The sequence below is a fragment of the Amblyraja radiata genome, unplaced genomic scaffold (genome assembly GCF_010909765.2).
Source record: "Amblyraja radiata isolate CabotCenter1 unplaced genomic scaffold, sAmbRad1.1.pri S43, whole genome shotgun sequence".
NCBI lineage: Eukaryota > Metazoa > Chordata > Chondrichthyes > Rajiformes > Rajidae > Amblyraja > Amblyraja radiata.
The window spans coordinates 500,897-525,950 of NW_022630150.1; the positions used below are offsets into that span (position 1 = coordinate 500,897).

The following is a 25,054-nucleotide window of genomic DNA, read 5'->3' on the forward strand; positions in this document are numbered from 1 at the left end:
TTCTCTGCCACAGAAAGTAGTTGAGGCCAGCTCATTGGCTATATTTAAGAGGGAGTTAGATGTGGCCCTTGTGGCTAAAGGGATCAGGGGGTATGGAGAGAAGGCAGGTACAGGATACTGAGTTGGATGATCAACCATGATCATATTGAATGGCGGTGCAGGCTCGAAGGGCCGAATGGCGGTGCAGGCTCGAAGGGCCGAATGGCCTACTCCTGCACCTATTTTCTATGTTTCTATACTGTATTTTAAACCGTTAACTTCAGTCCTGATTTTAATAAATACAACAGTTGAAATAATTTATAAAACTGCTAACCAATTCAAAGGGAAAAAATCTATAAAATGCTTCAACCCAGAACATTGTTAAAAAAAAAGTACAAACAAATTCAATGGGGGAAAATAACTACAAAATGTTTCAACCTAGTATATTGTAAATAAAAATGCTGACCAATTCAAACGGGTAAAACTACAAAATGCTTCATCCCAGAACATTGTAAAAAGAAAATGTGCACACACACATTTTAAATGAGTATCAATGTTAAATTTTACTCCCCCCCCCCCCCCCCCCCCCCCTAAGGTTAGAATTTTGATTCTTCTACTTGGATATTCCAAATGCCTCTAATATTCCAGGGAGTGCTTATATAAAGCGATGGTTGGTGCTGCTATTCAGTCCTATGAAGCAACTCGGTTCGCCTGCCTTGATCTAGATATTTGGGGTTCAGCCCTGGAGTTGGAAGGGTGTGGCTAGACAGCTGTATTTTCATCGAGCAATGAGCCCTGGGCCTGCTTACACCACATGTGGGAAAACCAACTGCTCCGTTTCTTACATTGCTATAACTAATACTTTGTGGAATACAAGGTGTTTGAGACATTGAGAGATCACGGATATTATCCTTGTTAAGCATAAGACTGCTCCTCTCTGGCATGGACAGAAGGCACTTTCCTATGCTACAAATAAGGCAGGGCTCCCAGAACCATTTAATTCAGAAGCATTCATGTAAATTGTCTCAAAGCACTTTACAGCCAATTTAATCTTTGAGAAGCAAAGTTACTATTGCAATGTACTTGAGGTCTGGAGTGGGGCTCCAACCCAGAATGCTCTGACCAAGAAACAAGACCTCATAATGGATCTGCTGCCTGTAAAGTTTTAATGAAGGTGTTTTGTTTTAAATTTCTCAAAAAATAAATACATTTTAGAATGTCTAAATCATTTAAAATAGATTTTCTTGCATGCTGCATTGAAAGCTGCATTTTCTTGCATGCTGCATTGGATGCTGCATTTTCTTGCATGCTGCACTAGAGAGGCTTTGCTTGTGTGGAAACAGTAAGAAATATCTTAGAATCATATTGATTTTGGAAACATTTTTAGCAACGTTTAAGAAACATTTTGATAGGTACATAGATAGAACAAGTTTCTAGGGATTTTGGCCAAACGCAGGCAAGTGTGATGAGTGTAGATAGGACATGTTGGCCGGTGTGGGCACGTTGGGCCGAAGGGCCTGTTTCCACGCTGTGAGACTCAATGGCTCTTCTGTAGTGCCGGAGAAAGCCACTGCATCATTGCTTTTGTGCTGACACTTTCCTTGGAACAGACGAGATAGTCCCCTGTTCCGTACTTCATAGAAAGACACTTGCACTTGCGATTAATAACTAGTTGTAGAGACTGGGAGCACATTGGCATTGCTGGTTAGCCACTACTTTTTTTGTTAGGATTGGGAGAGAGAACAAACAATGAATCGTAAGTAAAAGAGGGGCGTAAGGTCATGTGCAACAGGACTAGTTCAGTAGCTAAAAGCTTTCGGGTGTGGACTGTTTGTTAAGTCTAGTCTAATGAAGTGTCCAAGCCAGAAATGTGTTGACTCTCTCTCTGATACTGTGTCGTTCCACGATTTGTTTAAACTTTTGGTCTCTGATTCACTTTTCCTTCAATTGGGATAATCCCCCCTACTTGGGGAAACAGAGACTGAAATGCTGATTGTTAAGAGGGAATTATGTGGTAAAACAGTCCAGGGCCACTCTTGTGGTGTGTTACTGAGGCAATGCTCGATGTTCTTGGCGTAATGGGCTGTATTTGGAGAGCTGTTTCGTTCGGGTGATTGTTGCAACTCTTGACTCTCAATTCCTTTCACTTCCATGCAGAAGCTGTGAATTTGGGCCAGCCTGCTCAGCTGAGTCCAGCCACGGTCTCAACCTTATCATCCTCTTCACCTTCCTCCTCTCCTCCTGGTACTGTTGCTGAATTCATCCCAGCGGATAACGACGACGATGAAGGGATGAAACGTTTCGAGCAGGTAGCAATCACCGGCTGCACACACTTGTATCCTGTGGGGAAAATTCCTTGTATACATTTTTCAAACAAATGTTGTTGCACTTTGGGAAGTCAAATTTAAAGAGTAAATGGAAGGTTAATGATGGGACCCTCTACAGCATTGATGCACAGAGAGTTTTGGGGGCTATAGCTCCCTGAAAATGGTTTTGCAGGTTGATAGAGTGGTAAAGAAGGCGTATGGTACGATTGCATTCATTGGTTTGAACATTGAGCATAAGAGTCGGGTAAACGCAGGGGGGAAAGATTTAATAGGAACCTGAGGGGCAACTTTTTTACACAATAATGGGTGTATTTGTAGGATGGTGGGTGTATGGAACAAGCTGCCGGAGGAGGTAGTTTAGGCAACGTTTAAGACACATTTAGACAAGTGCATGGGTAGGGTAGGTTTAGAGGGACTTGGGCCTAAAGCAGGCAGGTGGGACTAGTTTAGATGAGGCATGTTAGTCGGCATGGGCAAGTTGGGTCGAAGGGCCTGTTTCCACGCTGTATGACTCCATGCCTCTAAGAGTCCTGAAAATCTGCAAGACTTTGGTTAGGCTGCACTTGGAATATATTGTGTGCAGTTCTGGTCATATTCTTAAAATCATTTAAATTCGTGGCACAGGAAGTCGTCAATGGCTCAGATTCCATGCCAACCCATGAAAAGCTATCCAACTTAATTCCATCTCTTGCTTTATAGTCGTGCAGGTAATGCCATGCCAAAATTGGTGCAGACTTTGGCATAATTAGGGCAACACTGGTGCAGCTGGTAGAGCTGCTGCCTCACAGCGCTAGAGACCAGGTTCGATTCTGACCTCTGGTGCTGTCTCTGTCGTTTGCACATTCTCTTTCAGGCTTGGGTTTCTACCTAGTGGTATTTAGGTACATTTTCCTCTGTAAATTGCCCCTTGTATGTAATGCGTGGAAGCGAAACTACGATAACTTTGATCTAGTGCGACTGGGTGGTTGATGGTTGGCGTGGACTCCGTGGGCCGAAGGGCCCGTTTCCAAGCTGTGTCTTTCAATGATTTGTATTGTTTTTCTACGTTGCTCTTCCTCTTCTGCAGGAAGCTGAGAAAATGGTTGCATCGCTGCACGACAACACGCTGGACGATGAGCAGTTTGTTGAGATGATGCAGGACCAGAGGAGTCGAGCTGCTGCTGCTGCCTTGCCGCTCTCGCATGAGGCAGCTATGAAGTGGTTCTACAAAGATCCACAAGGAGAGATTCAAGGTAAGCTGCGTCCACAGTCAGGAATCTGCTTGCGTAGGTTAGAATTGGATGGACTTAAATGGAAGCAAAGATTTAACCACCCTTCTAAACTCCAGAGTACACAAGCCCAGCCGCTCCATTCTCTCAGCATATGACAGTGCCGCCATCCAGGGAATTAACCTTGTAAACCTACGCTGCACTCCCTCAATAGCAAGAATGTCCTTCCTCAAATTAGGGGACCAAAACTGCACACAATACTCCAGGTGTGGTCTCACTAGGGCCCAATACAACTGCAGAAGGACCTCTTTGCTCCTATACTCAACTCCTCTTGTTATGAAGGCCAACATGCCATTCGCTTTCTTCACTGCCTGCTGTACCTGCTTGCTTACTTACATTGACTGATGAACAAGGAACCCCCACATTCCGTTATACTTCCATTTTTCCCAACTTGACACCATTTAGATAGTAATCTGCCTCCCTGTTTTTACTACCAAAATGGATAACCTCACATTTATCCACATTAAACTGCATCTGCCATAAATTGCATCTGCCATAAATTGCACTCACCCAACCTGTCCAAGTCACCCTGCATTCTCCTCACTGTTATGACACTGCTACCCAGCTTTGTGCCATCTGCAAATTTGCTAATGTTACTTTGAATCCCTTCATCTAAATCATTGATGTATATTGTAATTAGCTGTGGTCCCAGCACCGAGCCTTGCGGTACCCCCACTAGTCACTGCCTGCTATTCTGAAAGGCACCCATTAATCCCTACTCTTTGTTTCCTGTCTGCCAACCAATTTTCTATCCATGTCAGCACTCTACCCCCAATACCAGGTGCCCTAATTTTGCCCACTAACCTCCTATGTGGGACCTTATCAAATGTTTTCTGAAAGTCCAGGTACACTACATCCACTGGCTCTCCCTTGTCCATTTTCCTAGCAACATCCTCAAAATATTCCAGAAGTAGTGTCCCGACCCGAAACGTCGTCTATCCATGTTCTCCGGGGATGTTGCCTGACCCGCTGCGTTACTGCAGCACTTTGTGTCTTTTGATGGAATTTAGGTGGTGAAGAACCAATTCATTTGGTTTTATATATGGTGAATTGTACACAACTATTTCCATGAGTTGACGTGATCTAAAAAATTAGCAGTGCGTTTAGTTAGTCAATTGTGTGGTGGTGATTTTGAATTATTTTCCGCATGTATAATTTTGATAGAAAATCAATTAATTTAAAATGTTAATGCTGATTTTTGTTTGCCAAAGCTATTTAGGGAGATGGATGAAAATGTGTAAAGGGAGTTTGATTGCAGATCAGCCATGATGTGCCAAGTTTGATAGACTTGATGATTTGTCTCCTGGTCCTGACACCTTTCTATGATTGTAAGGTAGACAATAGGTGCAGGAGTAGGCCATCCAGCTCTTCGAGCCATCCAATGTGATCATGGCTGTACATAACTCTTACACATGACTTGCAGAGCAGATCATCTCCAATGCAATTTCCAGGCTTTGCTGAATGAGATGATATTGCCCAAAACAGTTGTAGCCTTATTACATTAGCCTCTGGGTGCTGACAAAAGCGAATTGTTGCGTAACTCCAATCTCCCATTTGAGACCGAGAAATGAAATGAAAATCTGCAATATTCACTCCGTCCCATTCCTGAACTCAGTAGATGGACACAAAAAAGCTGAAGTAACTCAGCGGGGCAGACAGCATCTGTGGAGAAAAGGAAGAGGTGACGTTTTAGGTCGAGGCCCTCCTTCAGACGTATCTCAACCCGAATTGTCACCTATTCCTTTTCTCCAGAGATGATGTCTGACCCGCTGAGTTACTCTGCTTTTAGTATCTATCTTTGGTTTAAACCAGCATCTGCAGTTCCTTCCTACCTAAACTCTGGATGCTGAGTGTTAAGTGGAAATACTCTGTTTTATTTTGAACGCTGGATGGTTCCTAACTTTTTTCTACCCATTCACCAGCTTGTTTTTGGAAACATGCCTACACATCTTGAATGTTGTGTCTGAATTTTAAATTAAATGCCCAGCCCACAAAATAACAGGACCCCATTCTTAAAATCATTTAAAATTTGTGGCACAGAATGTAATCGATGGCTCTGATTCCATGCCAACCCATGCAAAGCTATCCAACTTAATTCCACGATCCAGCTCTTGGTTTATAGTTGTGTTGGTCATGCCATGCCACAATTGGCACAGGTCATGGCATAATTATGGCAGCACCATGGCACAGGTGGTAGAGCTGCTGCCTCACGGTGCCAGAGACTCAGGTTTGATTCTGACCACGGGTGCTGCCTGTGTATAGTCTGCACCGTCTCCCATTTTTTTTAGCAGATACACCTGGATTATGCATGCATATGAGACACAGGATAACCGTGAGGTCTGTGTATGTATGAGTTAATTGGCTCGGTTCTAGGGATGGGAGGGAGGTATGGAAGGAGAAGCGGGTGTGATTTAAAAAAAAAAAAATGCTGATGGTTTGCATTTTACCACGGACTCAGAACCTGAAAAAATATTTATCCATTGATTGCTTTTCAAGGCCCATTTACGACGCAAGAAATGGCTGACTGGTTCCAAGCTGGATACTTTCCCATGTCCCTGCTGGTCAAACGGGGCTGTGATGAGGGTTTCCAACCTCTGGGCGATGTGATAAAAATGTGGGGAAGAGTGCCTTTTGCTCCTGGACCCTCCCCACCACCATTGCTGGTAAGCAACCGTCATTATCTTCTGGGTTTGGTCAATCTTGGATGGGACTATTTTGCGGGTGAGACTATTCAGGCGCTTTGCTTGTTGTAGATCCTTTTTCGTTTTGCTGTGCTTGTTGCTGTTCTGGCTTGACACATCCCATCCCACACCTGAACATACAGTCGGGATATAGCCTTCAGATGTAGTCTGGATGCACGAGGCACGCCAGTTAGCAAGTCTTGTGCCTTTTGCATGCAAAGCTGCTCTTCATCTTTAAATATAGAAAAGTGGATACAAATGAAATGTTTTTTTTGGCTTGGTTAGTGCCAGTGAGTGCTGAACAAGAAGCCTTTTTTGTGCATTTTCTAGTTATCATGCGATGTTTATTGCCAGTGAAGCAGGTGCACAGGTGAGCCCAACAGCACACCTGTGCTAAGGGAGCACAAGATGGTGGCTGAATTTAAGAAAAGTTGCTGTTAATCTGATGGTGCTTTTCTTTGAAGTGCTGGAGTACCTCAGTGGGACAGGCTGCATCTCTGGATAGAAGGAATGGGTGACGTTTTGGATCGACACTCCAGCATTTTGTGTCTATCTTTGGTGTAAACCAGCATCTGCAGTTCCTTCCTATACATGCTTTTGTTTGGATGGTTTGGGGGTGAAGATTGCCCCTTATTCGGCATATTTAATTGAAGGGAAAGTTCTTTAAAAAAAAAATTTTAAAATTATATTACGTCTTTTACATCCCATCCAGACATCAAAGGCGACGTGATAAATGTTCAAAAAAGGTTCCTACTAATTGCTGCTTATTTTTGCCCACTTTCCCTGCTGGGTATATCCAAAGGTACACAAAAATGGTGGAGAAACTCAGCGGGTGCAGCAGCATCTATGGAGCGAAACCCTTCTTCAGACTCCAAAGTTCAACTCTGCCAGAGTTTCCTTGGCCTCTGCATTGATGCTTGTGGAGGCACTTGTGCAGCGAGCTGTCTTCCCGTGTGTGAATAAGTGGTTGACCCGTGCCATAGAAGAATGCCTGGTTCTTTCTCCATATCTATAGTGTCTATAGCACCCGATTCCCACATAATTATAGTTGCGTACAAAAGGTGTAGGAAAGAACTGCAGATGCTGGTTTATACCGAAGATAAACATGCTGTTAAAACTCAGTGGGTCAGGCAGCATCCTGGAGAAAAAGAATAGATGACCCAAAATGTTCTCTGTTCCATTTCCGCGATGACGCCTGTCCCACTGAGTTACTCCAGCATTTTGTGTCTATTTTAATTATAATTGCAACTTGATTAATGCATTTTTCCCCATTAGGAATTTAAAGATAAGTTGGTTTGGAATCCACATCTTTAGTTTTTTAGTTTAGGGATACGGTGTGGATCCAAGCCCTTTAGCCCATCAAGTCTGTGCCGATCAACAATCACCCCTAGGTTAGTTTTATCCTACAAACCAGGGACAATTTACAGAAGCCAATTCATCTACAAACCTGCACATCTACCTTTTCTTAACAGTCTGTCCCTTATTCTATAAATAACCAAGAGGGTGGACATGTAGAATTGTGATCTACATTCAACCCTATTGAAAATGTTATCGTGTCAGCATCTTGACGGTAAATTAAAATGTCAGCGTTTCCTCAGGCGAAAATTAAAAATGCCAGCCTTGTCTAATTTTATTAAAAGATTGATTTTATTCTAATTTTATTCAAAGAATGCGCATTGAACTGACCATAACTGGTGACTGGAATGAGCAGCAAATGTCAGTGGGCTTATACCTAGTTAACTTTAAAACTGGTCGCCAAAGTCTTGTTCTCTCCCACATTAGGTTTCAGATTTGCTTGTACAATGACTTTCCAATTGCACTCCGTCCGGGTGAAATTCCGATTAATTTATAAAAAGGATTAAAAAAAAAAAAAGTATAAACGAGTATCATTGTTTACCACATTTTCATTTAATTTTTCTCCCTATCTGCATTTCACAGGTGTCTCGCCAGATTAACCAGTTCAAATATTTGTTCTCGTGGTTAAAACCTAAACGTAAATGTGACCGAGCAGTCTATTTGCAGAATTGGTTTTACAGAGTACATGTTTATTTGAGAACAGGAGAGATTGGATTTTCAAATGCAGTTTGTTTGGACTTGACAGGGCGATATGGACCAAGGGAGACTGAAAAAGCAGCGCGAGTTGGCAGCTGCCCTGTATCATCAGCTTCAGTACCAGCAGTTTCTACAGCTCATAAACAGGTAAGGAACAAGAACACTCGCATTCTATGAGATAGGAAACCTGTAGACCTGCAGTGTTTATTACCTTGCACCTCTCCCCTTGCCCCTCCCATGCAAAAAAATAAAAATTTGAACCAGCATGCGATGTCAACACATTGTCTAAACATGTTCCTTCCAATTCCAATCATCTAACGGAGGCAGCTGCTGTCTGAAGGTCGCTGCTGGATGCACAGATGCCTGAGTTGTGTAGTCTGGGTGAATTGGTCTCTGCAATGCTGGGTTTGATTTAAAGATACAGTGTGGAAACCGACCCTTTGGCCCACTGACTCGGCACCAACCAGCGATCTGCTTGCACTCCCACTATCGCTACACACGAGGGACATTTTACAATTTTTACCGAAGCCAATTAACCTGCCAAACGATTTGTCTTTGGAGCGCGGGATGAAACAGAGCTCTCGTAGAAACCCCACGCGGTCACGGGGACAACATTCAAACTCTGAGCAGACAGCACCCGTAGTCAGGATTGAACCCGTGTCTTTGGTGCTGTGAAGCAACAAATCCACTGCTGCGCTTCAGGCAGGGTCCATCCGTCAGATATTATCGTCAATCTCCCTGGTGTACTGTGCACTTCCCTCATGTGCCTCCAGCCACTCACTGGTGATATCCTGCTTATGGGACACACTGGATTTATTGTGTTTTTTAACTTCTCCCTGTTTGATGCCTGTCTTTATTAGTTCCACCATAAATATTTTCAGATTTCCTCTGCTTGTTTGACTTGTCAACCATCCTTTGAAACAGCATCCTGTTCTAGGTTATTGTGCACCTTGAATTGAAATAAATTGTGCTCTTTGGCATTTGGGGCTAATTCTCCTTGTGGATAGAGTAGAGAAACCGTTACTCATCAAGTCAAAAGAGCGTGGAAACAGGCCCTTTGGTACAACTTGCCCACACCGACCAACTACACTAGTCCCACATGGCTGCATTTGGCCCATATCCCTCCAAACCTGTCCTATCCATGTACCTGTCTAATTGCTTCTTAAACATTGCAGTAGTCCCTGCCTCAACTATCTCCTCTGGCAGCTCGTTCCATACATCCATCACCCAGTGTGTGAAAATGTTACCCCTCAGATTCCTATTAAATCTTTGCACCTTCATTTTAAACCTATGTCCTCTGGTTCTCGATTCCCCTACTCTGGGCAAAAGATTCTGTGCGTCTACCTGATCTATTCCCATCATGATTTTATACACCTCTATAATATCACTCCTTATCCTCCTGTGCTCCAAGGAATAGAGTCTCAGCCTGCTCAACCTCGACTTATAGCTCAGGCCCTCCAGTCCTGGCAACATCTGCATAAATCTTCTCTGTACCCTTTCCAACTTGACAACATGTACCCTGTCCAAAGTCGTATACATTTTTTGTGATCCAAAAAATGGCAGCAGGCTACAAGGATTGGAAGAATTACTTCTTGTGCAGAAAAAAAAAAATAACAATAGAAGACAAAATTACAATGTGTCTCTTGTCTTTATAGTCGGCAACAGCTCTTACAGTGTGCACTGCAGCAGAAGGCAAACATGACACCCCAACAGCAACAGCAACTTGTGCTGTTTCTTCAGCAGATCCAGAACCTCAAATCCAGGTAATGAAGTTAACTATTAATGTCCTACATTGAGAAATAAATACAATAGAACTGTCTTTTAAAAAAAAAATTGCAATGTTGTTAATGAAGTGCATTAATTGTAGTGAAAACAGTAGGTTGTCAGGAGTTTGTACTTCAACTAGAGTTGTTCAAAACATTACCTGTGCGCTACCCTTAATTCGTCAAGGCAATATGAGCAATTATATATTAAAATCGTAAAATGTTGGAAATACTCAGCAGGTCAGGCAGCATCTGTGAAAATGTTTCAGATTTCACAAAGAACTGCAGATGCTAGTGGAACAAAAAATGAAGATGCAGTGCTGGAGTAGCTCAGCAGGTCAGGCAGCTTCTCTTGAGAATGACGTTTCAGGTTGGGATCCTTCAGACTGATTATAGTTGTATGGGGGGGATGGGGGGAGAGACGGAAGGTCAATAGAGGTGAGGGAGTTTTTGATTAGCATACGGTTGGACAAAGGCCAGAGTTCAAAAGACAAAAGGGGCGAGATATGGATAGATGAAGTGCAAATTGTAAAGCCAGAAGGAGTAGAGGCGGAAGGGAGTGGAAAATGATTGAAGTTGAACGGCGTGTGAGGTGTCTCGGATGTAAGTCGGAAGGGATTAGTCAAGGTGGAGGATAGGATGGAATCGAGCTATTTGGAGATGAGTTCTGTAGGGCAGGAGGAAGTAGAAGCAATGGGTCTGCCTGGGTAGTCCTGTTTGTGAATTTTGAGAAGGAGATAGTAGTGGTGGGGAACTGTAAGATTGGAGGCTGTGGAGGAGAGATCTTATCCCTCTAAACCTATCCTATCCATGTACCTGTCGATAACCTTTCACGTGGAAATTTGAAAGTGTTCAGGGAGGTCATTAACCTAGATTTCTAAATTTATTTCTTATCCGTGGACCCTCCTTCAGATTTCTTTAGTGTCTGAAGAAGGGTCCCAACACAAAACGGTGCCTTTCCATGTCCTCCAAAGATGCTGCTTGATACACCGAGGGAGGGGGGTGGCAGAGGGGGTTGTTTGTAGATTAGTAGTTACCTAAAATTGGAGAATTCAAAGTCAAAAGTCAAAGTCAATTTTATTCGTCACATACACCCGAAGGTGCAGTGACATGAATTTGCCAGCAGCGATACAATTAAAAAAGAACATGCAATACACAATAAGATTTAACACAAACATCCACCACAGCATTCTTCACTGTGGTGGAAGGCACAAAGTTCAGTCAGACCTCCTCCTTGTTCACCCGTGGTCGGGGCCATGAACCCTCTGTAGTCGCCGCTGCGGACAGCCCGATCTATAGGCCCTCTCGTCGGGATGATTGAAACTCTGACGTCGGGACGGTCAAACACACTCTATGGCTTGGAAGTCCAGAATCGGCGCTTTCTTACCGGAGACCGCGCCCACACTGAATCCAATATACATACCATTAGGTTGTAAACTATTTAAGTCGAATATGAGATGCTGTTCCTCCAGTTTATGTGTGACCTCCCTCTGGCAATGGAGAAGGCCAAGGACAGAAAGGTCAGAATGAAAAAGAGAGTTAAAATAGTTCGCAACCAGGCGATCCAATAATGTTCCCCAGAAATGCTACCTAAACTGCTGAATAACTCCACCACTTTATGTCTTCTGTTCTTGATGACTATTGAAAACTCATTTAAACTTGTTTTAACTGTTTAAAAACTTGAACTACTACTTTACTCCTTTGAATTTAGAAAGTTGGGGTGACCAAAAAAGGGAATCTGAGGTATATAGGATAACATTCCCACTGGTTTGAGAAGCTGGGAGTGGAATATGGCCTACATTTAGACCCTGTGCTTCAGAAGTGAAGTTAGGAAACTCTTCTCAACACAGAGGGCAGTACATTCTGTAACTGGTATTTATGGTCGAAATGTTTGTTATTTTTGCTGCTTGACTTGCTGAATACTTCCAGCATTTTCAACCCACGAAGTAAAAAAATATGGGAAAAGGTTGGGTGTGTGGAATTGGCTAACAGGCCTTGGGCTGTACAGACAGCACCCGTAGTCTAGATCGAACCCGGGTCTCTGGCGCTGTAAGGCAGCAACTGTACCGCTGCGCCACCATGCTGCCTTCCTATGTCTGTTATATCAATGTACAAAAGAGAACGAGTGGATGTGTAAGTCAATTGACTGTTCTGCTGGGACAAACAGATAAAGATCAGACTTTGATCTTTTCCTGCCTGTGCCAGGAACAACAATTTCTACAAAGTCACCGCGCTCAAATTCCATTTTCCCAATTCTTGAAAAGCGTTTGTCCTTAGACAAGGATATTTAAGTATAAAGGAAACACCGAAATTCCCAAATAAAAACAAATTTAAACAGTCTTTTACTTCAGATCCCAACATTGTGGAGACCGTTTAGAATGATTCATTCATTTGGCGTTTGCTGTAGCTGCATCTGTAAACATTTTCATTCGTCATTGTTGAAGTACTTGAAGGTTGATTAATGATTGCTTAAGTTGAAACCAAGAACAAATGATCATCCTAATATAACTTTGATGTACTGCTCAGACATTTTTAATATTTGGCATCCATATTTTCATTTAAAGAGCCCATTAATTAGGCCAATCTAGGCTCTGCCAGCTCGCATAACAATCAAATTCTTCTCTAGGTTTCTCTGTAGTAATAAAGTCCCACATTTCCATACCATCACTACCCTCTTCATTCTCCCACCCCCCCTATTCTACCACTGACGCATCCTTGTATAATTTGCACTGACCAATTCACTTGCCAACCTACACCTTGGAGCTAAACCAGAGCATCCAGGACAAAGTCACAGGGAGAACGTGCAAACTCCACAACGTGGCACTGCACATCCGGGTTAAACCCAGATCGTTGGAACTGTGAGGCAGCAGCTCTACCAGAACGATAATTTATAGACACAGCGCGGAGACAGTTCCTGCGGCCCACTGAGTCCGCGCCGACCAGCGATCCCCGTACACTAGCATTTTACATTTTTACCTAGCTAATTAGCCTACAAACCTGGACGTCTTTGGAGTGTTGGAGGAATCCGGGGCGTCCCGGGAAAACCCAGGCAGGTTACAGGGAGAACGTACAAACTCCGTACAGACAGCACCCGCAGTCAGGATCGAACCCGGGTCTCTGGCACTGTAAGACAGCAACTCTACTGCTGTGTCACCATGCCAGAAGTGGAATTGGTGCCATCTGGTAGAAGTCCACAATTCCTACTACAAAGGGAGCAGTTGTAAAGGGGAAGATGGGAGGCCAAATTGTTAAATGTCAGCTGCATATTTGGAAGATTAAAAAAAAAAGTCCTCAGTTTGGTTAAGGTTGCATCAGCAATGGGGGAGAATATTTTTATTAATGATATGGACATGTAAACATACATATTAATCTAGTTGTAAGATTTTAAAGATTGTTCATGCCCGGGGCTAGTAAAAGAGAATTAGTGTGAAGTTTGCATTTTATTGTCGTGTGTACCGAGGTACAGTGAAAAGCTTTTTTTTGCTTGCTAATCAGTCAGTGGAAAGACAATACATGATTACTATCAGCCACCCACAGAGTACAGATCCATCAGAGTAGAGATTTAAAAGAGTGGAGCGATTGTAATGCGTGATCAGCCATGATCATATTGAATGGCGGTGCAGGCTCGAAGGGCCGAATGGCCTACTTCTGCACCTATTTTCTATGTTTCTATGTGATTGCAGAGCCACCTCTGTGACTAGCACGCAGTCGCCAAGGTTGGGGGCCATCTTGGATCACAGGGATCTATTGTGCAAGTGTTTTAGTCTGCCAAACAGGTTGCCCATTTGCTGATTTGGGTGTCTACCTGAGGGGAATATGATCCCAGATTTTGGTTAATAATTAAAAAAATTATCGTCTTCAGTTACTGAAATCATTCGCCCAGATTATTTAGTTTTCAGCTTCAGAACTGTTTGCAATAAACATTTTTCTACTTGGTTACTGTTTGTTACTTTTTAAAAAATTTATTTATAGCGATTTCCCCCCCCCCCCCCCCCCCCCCCACTTCCTCCTTCAAAAAAAGAAAGTAGAAATCACTGAAGATCTTCCCCCACAACTTTTGTCCCACCAGGTGTGCAGAACAAAATTTGATTCCTCCTATCAACAGATCTGTGTCAGTTCCCGAAACTGGGTCCCTCTGGGACCTTCCATCCTCTGCTTCACAGCCCTCAGGTGAGAGGACCCGCTCTTGATGCTTAGTGCTTCAGGTAGCAATTGCTCCAGATTGCTGTAATCTCAACTGAAGAGAAGCAACATAATAAGTGACATGATAGACTGGTGTGGATGAGTGTCAATATGAATATTATATGTATATTGGATACATGTTGACAGGTTGTGCCGTGATGCTTTGTAAAGTTCAGGCTTTCCCTCGCACTCTCCCTGTGTCTGGCATACAGTCTTTATGCATAGGCAGCCCCCCCCCCCCCTGATTAAAAGGGCTAATGATATAGTGTGTGTCTTTATATTTTATTTTCTGTGTTCAGTTGTAAATTCTATAATCCAAAATGGCTGTGCGTTATGGTTTCATTTGGAGGTCGTCACCATTTATCGAGTGGTCGACCACCACAGTAACATGGTCCACAAAGTCCCACCATGATCACGGCAGTGGCCCCGTTTCACAATGCATGCCAGTGATGGAACCAGAGAGACACAATGCCACTGCATGAGTCGTCCCCAAAAGCTTTCTCCCCCACATGTTTTGTGTGTGTGTGTGCGTGTGTGTAACGTTGAACTGAATTCAATTGAAGATTTTCTTCCTCCACATCATGTGCATTTTCTGTTGTAGGCTGTGACGTGGGTAGTTTGTGGGATTCAGTATCTCAGGGTCCGCTAATGGAACAAATTCAAAAACTAGAGCGGGAGAAAGCTTCAAAAGTAAGACCTTTGTCTTTTATTGACCTCTTTTCAGAATGTTTCATAGCTGCATAGTACACTGATGGTACATTTTCCAAATGGGATTCCAAGTGGGATCATTTCCCGAGGGATTTACAAACATCTCTACTTCGTCGAAGAGGCTTCAAGTTCCTCAAACTCCAGGGCTTGTTCCTTTTGAAGTATTTAATCGGATTCCAAAGTCTTAAATGACGATTTTGTTCAGATTGAGCGAAAAGAATGCAGATCTTTCTCGGATTTTGGAGACACAAGAATCCATCAGTCTGTGTTCTGTTCCCTCCGATCTTTTGCTGGTGTGCAAAATGAAGCGGGGATGTGGGCTCGGGGAAATTGCGTAATGAGCAAAGATGCAGCCTCTGGTGATTGCTTGTTTGTTCGTCCAGTTAAAGCAGGAGCGAAGAGATGTGGAGCTTAGGAACAAAAGGGAAGAAGATGACAGAAAGCGGCAGGATGAAATCCGGTGGCAGGAAGAGGAGCGCAAGCGTAGAGACGAGGATGAGCTCACAAGGAGGAAACAGGTAAAATGTCCGCGTAGTTCACTGTCACCCACTCTGGGTCCCAAGAACTTAATGCTTGCGTTTTTTTTAAGAAAGAATCGTTTCGTTTAGAGATAAAGCATGGAAACATGCTCTTCGGCCCACCGAGTCCACACATTGATCACCCGTGCACTAGTTCTCTGCGACACACAGAAGTGAATTAACCTAGAAACCCGCACGTCTTTGGTATGTGGGGGGAAACTTACCGGGGGGTTGGATGACTGGCCTCCTCCATCATTTTAAGAATAAGGGGTAAGCCATTTACAACGGAGACGAGGAAACACTTTTTCTCACAGAGAGTGGTGAGTCTGTGGAATTCTCTGCCACAGAAGGTAGTTGAGGCCAGTTCATTGGTTATATTTAAGATGGAGTTAGATGTGGCCCTTGTGGCTAAAGGGATCAGGGGGTATGGAGAGAAGGCAGGGATGGGATACTGAGTTGGATGATCAGCCATGATCATATCGAATGGCGGTGCAGGCTCGAAGGGCCGAATGGCCTACTCCTGCACCTATTTTCTATGTTTCTATATGGGGAGAAGGCAGGAACCGGGTACTGATTGGGGATGATCAGCCATGATCACATTGACTGGCGGTGCTGGCTCGAAGGGCCAAATGGCCTGCTCCTGCACCTGTTGTCTATTGTCTATTAGTTCCCTACACCTTCCCTTTTCCTTTTTTTCTCTACCCAAACCTCTATTCCTTGATATCCAGGGTTCTCTTTCCATGTACGTGTTCTGTGAAAAGCTCTGATTGCGTGCTAACCAGTCAACGGAAAGACAATAAATGCATGATTACAATCGAGACGTCTACAGATAAAAGGAGTAACGTGAATAACGTATAGTGCAAGATGAAGCCAGTAAAGTCTGATCAAAGATAGTCCGAGGGTCTCCAATGAGATGGATAGTAGTTCAGGACCACTCCCTAGTTGTGGTAGGATGGTTCAGGTTATCGATTGGGCCTTGTGTATACCATGGCTTTACTGTGCAGCATGCTAATGCACTGCAGCCCTATGCCAACACCTGGCTATTGGCTTTCCCTTGTGTTAAGGTGAAGTTTCAGTGCCGCGCTCTCTCCGGCATGAATTGACATGCCCCTTTTTCTTCCAGGAAGAGGTGGTCCGATTTCAAAGGGAGCAGCAGGAGGAGGCTGCCCGGCGCCAAAGAGAGGAAGAGGATCGGAGGCAAGAGGAGGCCTTGAGGCGACGTGATGAGGAGGAAAGGCGACAGATGGAGGACCTCTTACGAAAACAGGTAACTTAATGATTCGTATCTGGCCTTCAACTCTGCATGCGACTCTTGTATCCAAAATAAATTGCATATTTGGTATCACAAGCTGTCGAAGGAATATTCCATTGCATCGCTTCATGTGTTGTTGTCCACCTCAGCTTCTCTCGAGCTTCCTCTATTTTCATACTCTCCGCACTTATCCATCTCATCCTCTTGAGTTTCTGTCGCCAACTACAAAATCTGTTTCCTTTGTGAAAGCCGATGAAAAGTATTAATTTAAAACCTCATCTATCCAATCTGACTGAATGCATAGATTGCCCTAGTTATTCCTAATGGGCCCTTCTTTTTACTGGTTATTTTGCTCTTGATATACTTGTAGGACATTTTCAAAATTTTCCTGACTCCTCTCTGCCAGTGATTTCCCGCAATCCATATAAATCACCCAACATCTCCCCCCCCCCCCCCCCACATTTAAAAAAAATTCATGACAGGCCACCTCCATCATTAGTTCTGAGGTTGCTAGTCAGTGGAGGCAGTGTCAGTGGGAGAATGCAATGGAGACACCGACCATAACTCCATATATTTTGACGTGGATCGGGGGGGGGTTGGGTGATTAATCTGAGGAAGGACATTATTGCCATAGAGGGAGTGCAGAGAAGGTTCACCAGGCTGATTCCTGGGATGTCAGGACTGTCTTATGAAGAAAGACTGGATAGACTTGGTTTATACTCTCTAGAATTTAGGAGATTGAGAGGGGATCTTATAGAAACGTACAAAATTCTTAAGGGGTTGGACAGGCTAGATGCAGGAAGATTGCTCCCGATGTTGGGGAATTCCAGGACAAGGGGTCACAGCTTAAGGATAAGGGGGAAATCCTTTAAAACCGAGATGAGAAGAACTTTTTTCACACAGAGAGTGGTGAATCTCTGGAACTCTCTGCCACAGAGGGTAGTCGAGGCCAGTTCATTGGCTATATTTAAGAGGGAGTTAGATGTGGCCCTTGTGGCTAAGGGGATCAGAGGGTATGGAGAGAAGGCAGGTACAGGATACTGAGTTGGATGATCAGCCATGATCATATTGAATGGCGGTGCAGGCTCGAAGGGCCGAATGGCCTACTCCTGCACCTAATTTCTATGTTTCTATGTTTCCCTTTGCCTGTCGTTTTCCTTTTCTTCTCTATTGAGGGTTCTCTTTCCTTGTTAACCCTGGCTTTTAATCTTTGAGGAACACGTTGGCCTCGAACTCTTGTTATTTCTTTTGAATGCTTCCTGCTGTGTGGATGTAAATGATCCAAACCCATGTTTGCCAAGTCCTCCCTTGACTACATTGATCTTGAGGTAAAAGTCCACAGGTCCCTGCAAGTGGATGTTAATGAAGTTGGCCTAAATCAAATTAAGATGATCATTATTGGTCCACCCCTAACTTTTTCCCGATCCACGTCAAAATATATGGAGTTATGGTCGGTGTCTCCATTGCATTCTCCCACTGACACTGCCTCCACTGATTAGCAACATTCCCCAGGGTAAGATCCAGTAATGCTCCTTCCCTTGTTGGTCCCTTCCCGTGTGTGTCACTGTCTCCTGGCAGGCTCTCCCAAAAATTCCTCAAATCTCAAATTCCTTCCTCTTTTGTGCTCATGCGGTCCCAGTGAATATTTGGGAAACTGAAATCCCCCAGTACAATAAACGTATTTTTGTTGCATCTCTCGGAAACCTGCCTACATGTCGAATCATATCGCGTGGAAACAGACCTTTGGCTCAACTTGCCCATGCCAACCAAGATGACCCAACTACACGAGTCCCACCAGCCTGCATTTGGCCCATATTCCCATAACCTTTCCTCTCCACATTACCTGCCCAAATGACTCGTGCCTGTTTTGTATCTGTCTCTCCTGTTGACTGTTGGGAGGTCTGTAATACCCCCCCAGCAAAATGCCCGCACTCTTTTTGAGGAGTTTGAGGAGCCTCTTAGGATGTCGACCACACTCGGACTGTTTTTAATTGTTTACATTGTGTTTTTCTTGAGTGTTATGCGAGAGATTGGAGCTGCTCCAACACCTCATAAGTGCCAATCCACACATCTAAATGATTTATGACTCAGTGCAGTTTGAGCTCCCATTTGTCTCTCAGAAGGGTTAGCGGTGGGAGGCTGAGAGCTCTTCATAATAAAGATTGCAGCTAATTTCACCACACTGGCAGAGATCTCGGAGTAAACATCTACTCCAGGCATCGTCCCCTATAGTGTTTCTCACTAACCTGCTGGCAGCGACAAAATTACAATTTGCAGTCACTTCAGCCCAGTTGAATTGTGCGATTCTCTCTGTTTAATTACAAGCTGCTTCATGCCTAAATGGGACTGACCTTCTCCGGTGTGTTTTATTCTCCTTGGCTGCATCCAAGCCATTCACCTTCCGCCACTTCATTGCAGGAGAAGGACCGGCGGTGGCTGGAGGAAGAGGAGAGCAGGCGCCAGCTGGAGGAGGAGGCCAGGCGCAGGCTTGCTGAGGAGGAGGACCGGAAACGCAAAGAGATGGACCTGCAACTTCAGCGGCAGCAGGAAATGCTGAGGCACAGGCAGCAGCAGGAGGCACTGAGGCGCTTGCAGCAGCAGCAGCTGGCACACATAAAGGTACTGCTAACATAGAAAAATAGGTGCAGGAGTAGGCCCTTCGAGCCAGCACCGCCAGTCAATATGATCATAGCTGATCATCTAAAATCAGTACCCCGTTCCTGCTTTTCCCCCCATATCTCTTGATTCCTTTAGCCCTAAGAACAAAATCTAAAGGGCCTGTCCCACTGCGGGAACCTAATTTGCAAGTTTAGAAGAGTTTGCGCTCGACTCAAACTCGCAGCATGGTCGACACGTGGTCCTAGGAGGTCACTGTTACTCTCCTTCATGCTCGAGGGAAGTTCCCGCATACTCGCAGCCTCAGTTTGGTAGAAGAAAATGTTTCGACATGCGGAAAAATTTCCACAAGTAAAGATTTGACGGCATGGTTCTTTTAAACTCGTAGTGCAGTGGTAGTGGGGTCGCTATGTAGTTATGGGCAGTCGAGGTAGCCGTATGCAATCTTCTTTGCTGACCGGGCATTTTAATTGGCTCATTGGAGTTTTCAGAACCAAGAAAAAACCGACCGGTAATGTTAAATGCCCGCTAAACTTTACTATAAGTTGTCTGGCTTCTTAAGAGTGTCTCCACTCCTTTCTCCCCATCGCTCCCCTCCCCGCTCTCTAAAGGACTTACCGCACACTGTGCCAGCCGTCTTTTACCTTCCTGTTCATTGCGGGTGTGAATTTCAGACAGCGCTCCCCCTCTTTTCCCTGGCCCCCGCCTTTGCGATGTGTGTGTGTGCGCGTGCGCGCCGACGGTCGATCCAGCTCACGGGTTCATCGCTGACGGCCGATCCAGCTCGAGGTTTTTCAGGCCACCCCTCCCACCTTCACCAGCCTGCTCCCCTTCCTGCTAACTCTCCTGAGAGTTGCAAAGCTCCAGGATACGAGTCAGTAATTGGTGAGAGAGATGGATAAGGACTCTGGTGTTTGACTGGCAGAAGTGACTAGCGATGTTAGCTGGGAATCTTTACTGGGATCTCCACTTTTCCCTGTGTATTAATGTTTTGATGACGTTAAAGTAAATGACATTGTATCTGAGACAGGAAAATGCTTGGGCATTGAGTTAAAGATAGATGTACCATACAAAGTAGGCATTCCACCCATCGAATCCATGCCACCCGAGTCATTTTCTTCTCCCCACAGTCTCAATATCTCCTCCCTGAGGCTTTGGAACTCTGGTGGTTCACAATTAGTTGATGATAAATGCAAATAAAAAATGTATATGAGTGTTGGTAGTTGAGGGTGAGAGATGTCTGGTGGTGGAAGGGGAAGTAGGAGAGAATGATTTATGTGGGACATAAGCACCAGCATAGGACGCTTGAGATGGATGGTTGTGATTGCTGTAAGTTGCAGAACAATGCTAAACTGTTTCCCCTTCACCAGATCCCTTCTTCCACTACATGGGGGCAGCAGTCCAACTCGGTACCACCTCTTCAGAAGCTAGAGGAGGAACGGGAACGACAGCGCAGGGAGGAGGTAGGTTGGACAAGAACATCTTTTTTTATAAAATGTTTAGTGGGTAAGAAAAAGATTATTGCCTTGTCAGTACATTCCCACCTTGATATTTCGTCTCGGAGGTTGTCGCTTGTGAGCTGAGAAATGTTGGCAGAAAATTCCATGACAATTCTTGTCATTCCTCAACATGTCTTCATGCATTCCCTTCATGTTGAGCTCAGTGCAGGGTAGCTAGTGTCAGAGACATGGATGATTTGAATCTACCTCCGTCCTGCCAAAATGCTGAGCTCAAGTCTGTCTCTATAGTTGCTATCCTGGCTAGGTGAATCCAAGTAACACGGGCAAGGTGAATCCCCTTGCCTGCTTCAGAATCCAGGGAAGCTCTTACTATTAAAAAGGACGATCCCTGCCTTTCTGTCAGACGCCTCTTTGCTTTTAAATTCCAACCAAAAATTCTGTTTACCTGGCAAAATGGTAAAGGAATGAAAGAAACACTCTTGGGATGTGTCGGAACCAGCTGCAAAGAATCAGTGGCTATATTATGTTATACATTTGGCTCGCCCAGCTCTTCACATGCTCTTTCAGTATAATGTGAGGTTTCAGAAGCCCTTGTGTCCCATGCCTCAATCGCATGCGCCTAGAAAGTGTGTACATGTGGCACACCGCATTCTGGATTCATAGTTACTGACAATCACATTGTCTATGAGCATGAAGTATGAAGGCCTGCTGCAGCATTCTTATGAAATGAAGTAAGGAAAGTAAGACCTATTTTCTAAGCGCTGAAAGATAGCAGAGAGATCTGATTTGCAGAGTGACTCGGGGCCCAGGTAACTTTCACAAAAGTCAAAAATGCAAGTACTCGGGTAAGATAGCAATTCGTTATTATTTATCTGATACTTTGGAGCTCCGCTCGGGCAGTGCGCCTGAAATTCCGTTGTATGTATTTACAATGACAAAGTGTATTATTGTTATTATTATTATTATTATTATTATTATTATTATTAATGATTCAATGGTTCTTTATTATCACATGTATCAAGGTACGGTGAAATTCTCTCTTGCATACTGATCAGTGATCGATTATTGCCAGACACGAGTACAATCCCCGGTTAAGTACAGAATGCATAGAAACTGCTCACTGAAATCATATGCAAGAGTCGCCAGTTTTGGTCACGTTTCCAAAGTCTCAGCTGCAGCTGGCCACAATGGCCCGTTGTAGCCTTGACCGTCATCCGCATTGCCAGCGATCCGTCGGCCACATTCGCCCATCGTGTCCAGGAGGAGCTTCCCGCAGCCCCCTCGCCCCCCCTCCTTGCATGGAAGACTTGCTCAGTGGAATTGCTGCACTCTGGGTATGGGGGAGATTCATGCCCACAGCTGTTGACCAAAAAAAAGCAAAAGGCCGCTTTGGTTCTGCTCAAATGCATCTGGAAATTAGTGAGTATTGATGGACATCATGGGTGTACTCGTTTTAATTGGGTAAAAGTGAATGTTGTTTGCCCCAGCAGTGTCGTCAGCAGCAGGAGATAATGAAGGCACTCCAGCAGCATCAGCAGAAGTCACCTGGCTGGAACAGCATCCCCAAACAGTCTATGTCTGTAAAGTCACTACTGGAGGTGCAGCAGGAACTGCAGAAACAGCAGCAGCAAAGGGCGCAGGCACGGGCTGTGAGTATTCTTCCGAGTCAAACATTAGAGATGCAGCGCGGAAACAGGCCTTGCAGCCTTCTGAGTCCGCGCCGACCCAGCGATCGGCACGCTGGCACCATCCTACACGCTGGGGGCAATGTACAATTTTGCCAAAGTTAAATAACCTACATACCTGTACGTCTCGTTTGTTTGGTTGTTTGTTTGTTTGTTTGTCTTTTTGCACAAAGTCCGCGAGCATTGCCACTTTTCATTTCACTTCACATCTCGTATGTGTATGTGACGAATAAACTTGACTTGACTTGACTTGTCTTTAGAGTGTGGGAGGAAACCGCAGTCACAGGGAGAACTTACCAACTCCGCATGACAGCTCCGTTAGTCAGGATCGAACCTGGATCTCTGGCGCTGAGGCAGCAACTACCGCTGCACCACCATGCCGCCCAAACCACACATAAACTGACCCTTCGGCCCAACTTATCAAGATGCCCCATTTATGCTAAACCTATTTAGAAACATAAACATAGAAAATAGGTGCAGGAGTAGGCCACTCGGCCCTTCGAGACAGCACCGCCATTCAATATGATCATGGCTGATCATCCAAATACCAGTACCCCGTTCCTGCTTTCTCCCCATATTCCTTGATTTCGTTAGCCTTAAGAGCTAAATCTCTCTTGAATACATCCAGTGAATTGGCCTCCACTGCCTTATGTGGCAGAGAATTCCACAGATTCACAACTCTCTGGGTGAAAAAGTTTTTCCTCATCTCAGTCCTAAATGTCCAACCCCTTATTCTGAAACTGTGTGTGACCCCTGTCTTTGGCTGTAACTCTCAAAACTTTTCTTATCCATGTACCTGCATCTAGTGACTAAATATACCTCTGAAATAATTTGTTGTAAACCACTTCATTTTAAGTAATTCATGCTCCAGAATTGATTGGAACACCTATTAGGTTATAAAATTAGATAAACTAATGAAATTTGTATAAAAAATTCTTATGCTGGCTGCAAACAGTCTGGTGTTTCCAATACAGAGTACAGGTGCACAACCTTTTATCCGAAAGCCTTGGGACCAGACACTTTTCGTAATTCAGAATTTGTCGGTCTTCGGAATGGAAATTTTTTAGCGTAGATTTTAATGGCTGGCTCAGTGGTAGAGTGCTCGGCTCATATCCGCAAGGTCGCGAGTTTGCGCCTTGATCCCGGCAGTTACTCAGTCGCGAGTTTGAGTCTTCAATGTCGTTTTTTCTTGCAGAATAAATGTCTGTATGTAATGCAGTGTGTTGAATGAATTCCTGAATTTGTAAATGTGCCCGCAGCATTGAATCAACTCTCGCACTCATGTCACCCTAGCGGGGCTACATGCCCTTAGGCGGCCTAGCTCGGGGATTCTTGAATCCCCGAGCTAGGTCGCGAGTTTGCGCCTCGATCCTGGCAGTTACTCGGTCGCGAGTTTGTGTCTTCTATGTAGTTTTTTCTTGCAGAATAAATGTTTGTATGAAATGCAGTGTAGGAGAGGTGCACTGACTGTGTGGGCAGAACTTTGGAAGTGATTGCCCACCAGTCTAAAAAGCCGATGTGTCTCCCTGTCCCTGGGATAGCAGGGGGCGATCAAACAGCACAATACCCCCCTCCCCCTCCAACTCCAGAGGAATCCGCTCCCCGATGGGCCGCTACGGCGACAAGTGGCAGTTTGCCCACAGCCCGAGCTGCGCCCCCTCATCCGCCACCCCAAGAACAAGACGTACCTTGCACACCATCAGCTTCTTCCCCTACGTGTTCCTCTGGAGTTGGAGCGGGGCTGGGCTGGAGTTGCTGCTGGCTGTGGGTCTCTGGGATCTCCGTGCTTGCAGTGGGCCTGGGGGTCGGTGTCCCGTTGGTCCTGACGTCTCCGGCCACCCCCCTGGACTAGAGCTGAGACTGGGAACTATACCGCCCTTGCCCCCTCCCTCTGCAACTGCAAACAACCCCACTCTCCTGCAAGGGCGGTACAGTTCCCGGAGGATGGCAGGTGGCCGGAGACGTCAGGACCAACAGGAACCCGCTCCCCGATGGACCCCTACGACGCCCCGAGCTGCGCCCCGTCATCCGCAACCCAGGTTCCTCTGTAGTAGGAACCAAAGATCTTTGGTTGGAACGGGGCTGGACTGCTGCTGGCTGTGGGTCTGTGGGATCTCCGTGCTTGCAGTGGGCCTGGGGGTCGGTGTCCCGATGAGGGGGCGCAGCTCGGGGAACGGCTTCTGGTGGTCCTGACGTCTCCGGCCAGTTTGCAGTTTTCCTCTGTAGTTGGAGCGGGGCTGGGCTGGGCTGCTGTTGGCTGTGGGTCTCTGGGATCTCCGTGCTTGCGCTTGAAAACGTTCACCGAGGGCGGCCCGCAGAGGTGACAGCGGAACCCCCGGTCGGTCCTCGAAGAAACGGGAACTAAATCCCCATTCATAAAAGAGAAGGTGAGGGTATATTGCGCGGGAAGGTTAATAATTGACAATATGCTGCGGCCTGCCCGCTGAGTTAAAAAGTTCCCACGCAAGACTCACGATACACTGTGTATCGTGAGTCTACCGTGGGAACTTTTTAACTCAGCGGGCAGGCCGCAGCATATTGTCAATTATTAACCTTCCCGCGC

At 45.1% G+C, this 25,054-nt stretch overlaps 1 protein-coding gene across 12 annotated transcripts in view; it reads left to right on the top strand.

Annotated features, from left to right (window-relative positions):
* The window catches only part of gigyf1 (GRB10 interacting GYF protein 1), a 112,900-nt gene that overhangs the window by 66,360 nt on the left and 21,486 nt on the right, over positions 1-25,054 (top strand). For 9 of the 12 annotated variants that reach the window (XR_004410756.1, XR_004410757.1, XM_033016329.1 and 6 more), the window contains exons 15-26: positions 2,137-2,288; positions 3,373-3,538; positions 6,071-6,237; positions 8,357-8,454; positions 9,963-10,070; positions 14,140-14,240; positions 14,854-14,942; positions 15,344-15,478; positions 16,602-16,745; positions 19,149-19,349; positions 20,717-20,809; positions 22,294-22,455. Coding sequence is in view for 10 of the 12 variants with exons in the window: in XM_033016329.1 (XP_032872220.1) it covers positions 2,137-2,288; positions 3,373-3,538; positions 6,071-6,237; positions 8,357-8,454; positions 9,963-10,070; positions 14,140-14,240; positions 14,854-14,942; positions 15,344-15,478; positions 16,602-16,745; positions 19,149-19,349; positions 20,717-20,809; positions 22,294-22,455 (1,616 nt within the window). In the remaining 2 variants the exon portion in view is untranslated. The remainder of the gene's footprint in view (positions 1-2,136; positions 2,289-3,372; positions 3,539-6,070; positions 6,238-8,356; positions 8,455-9,962; positions 10,071-14,139; positions 14,241-14,853; positions 14,943-15,343; positions 15,479-16,601; positions 16,746-19,148; positions 19,350-20,716; positions 20,810-22,293; positions 22,456-25,054) is intronic. The other 3 variants (XM_033016328.1, XM_033016331.1, XM_033016325.1) reach the window with 1 other exon arrangement.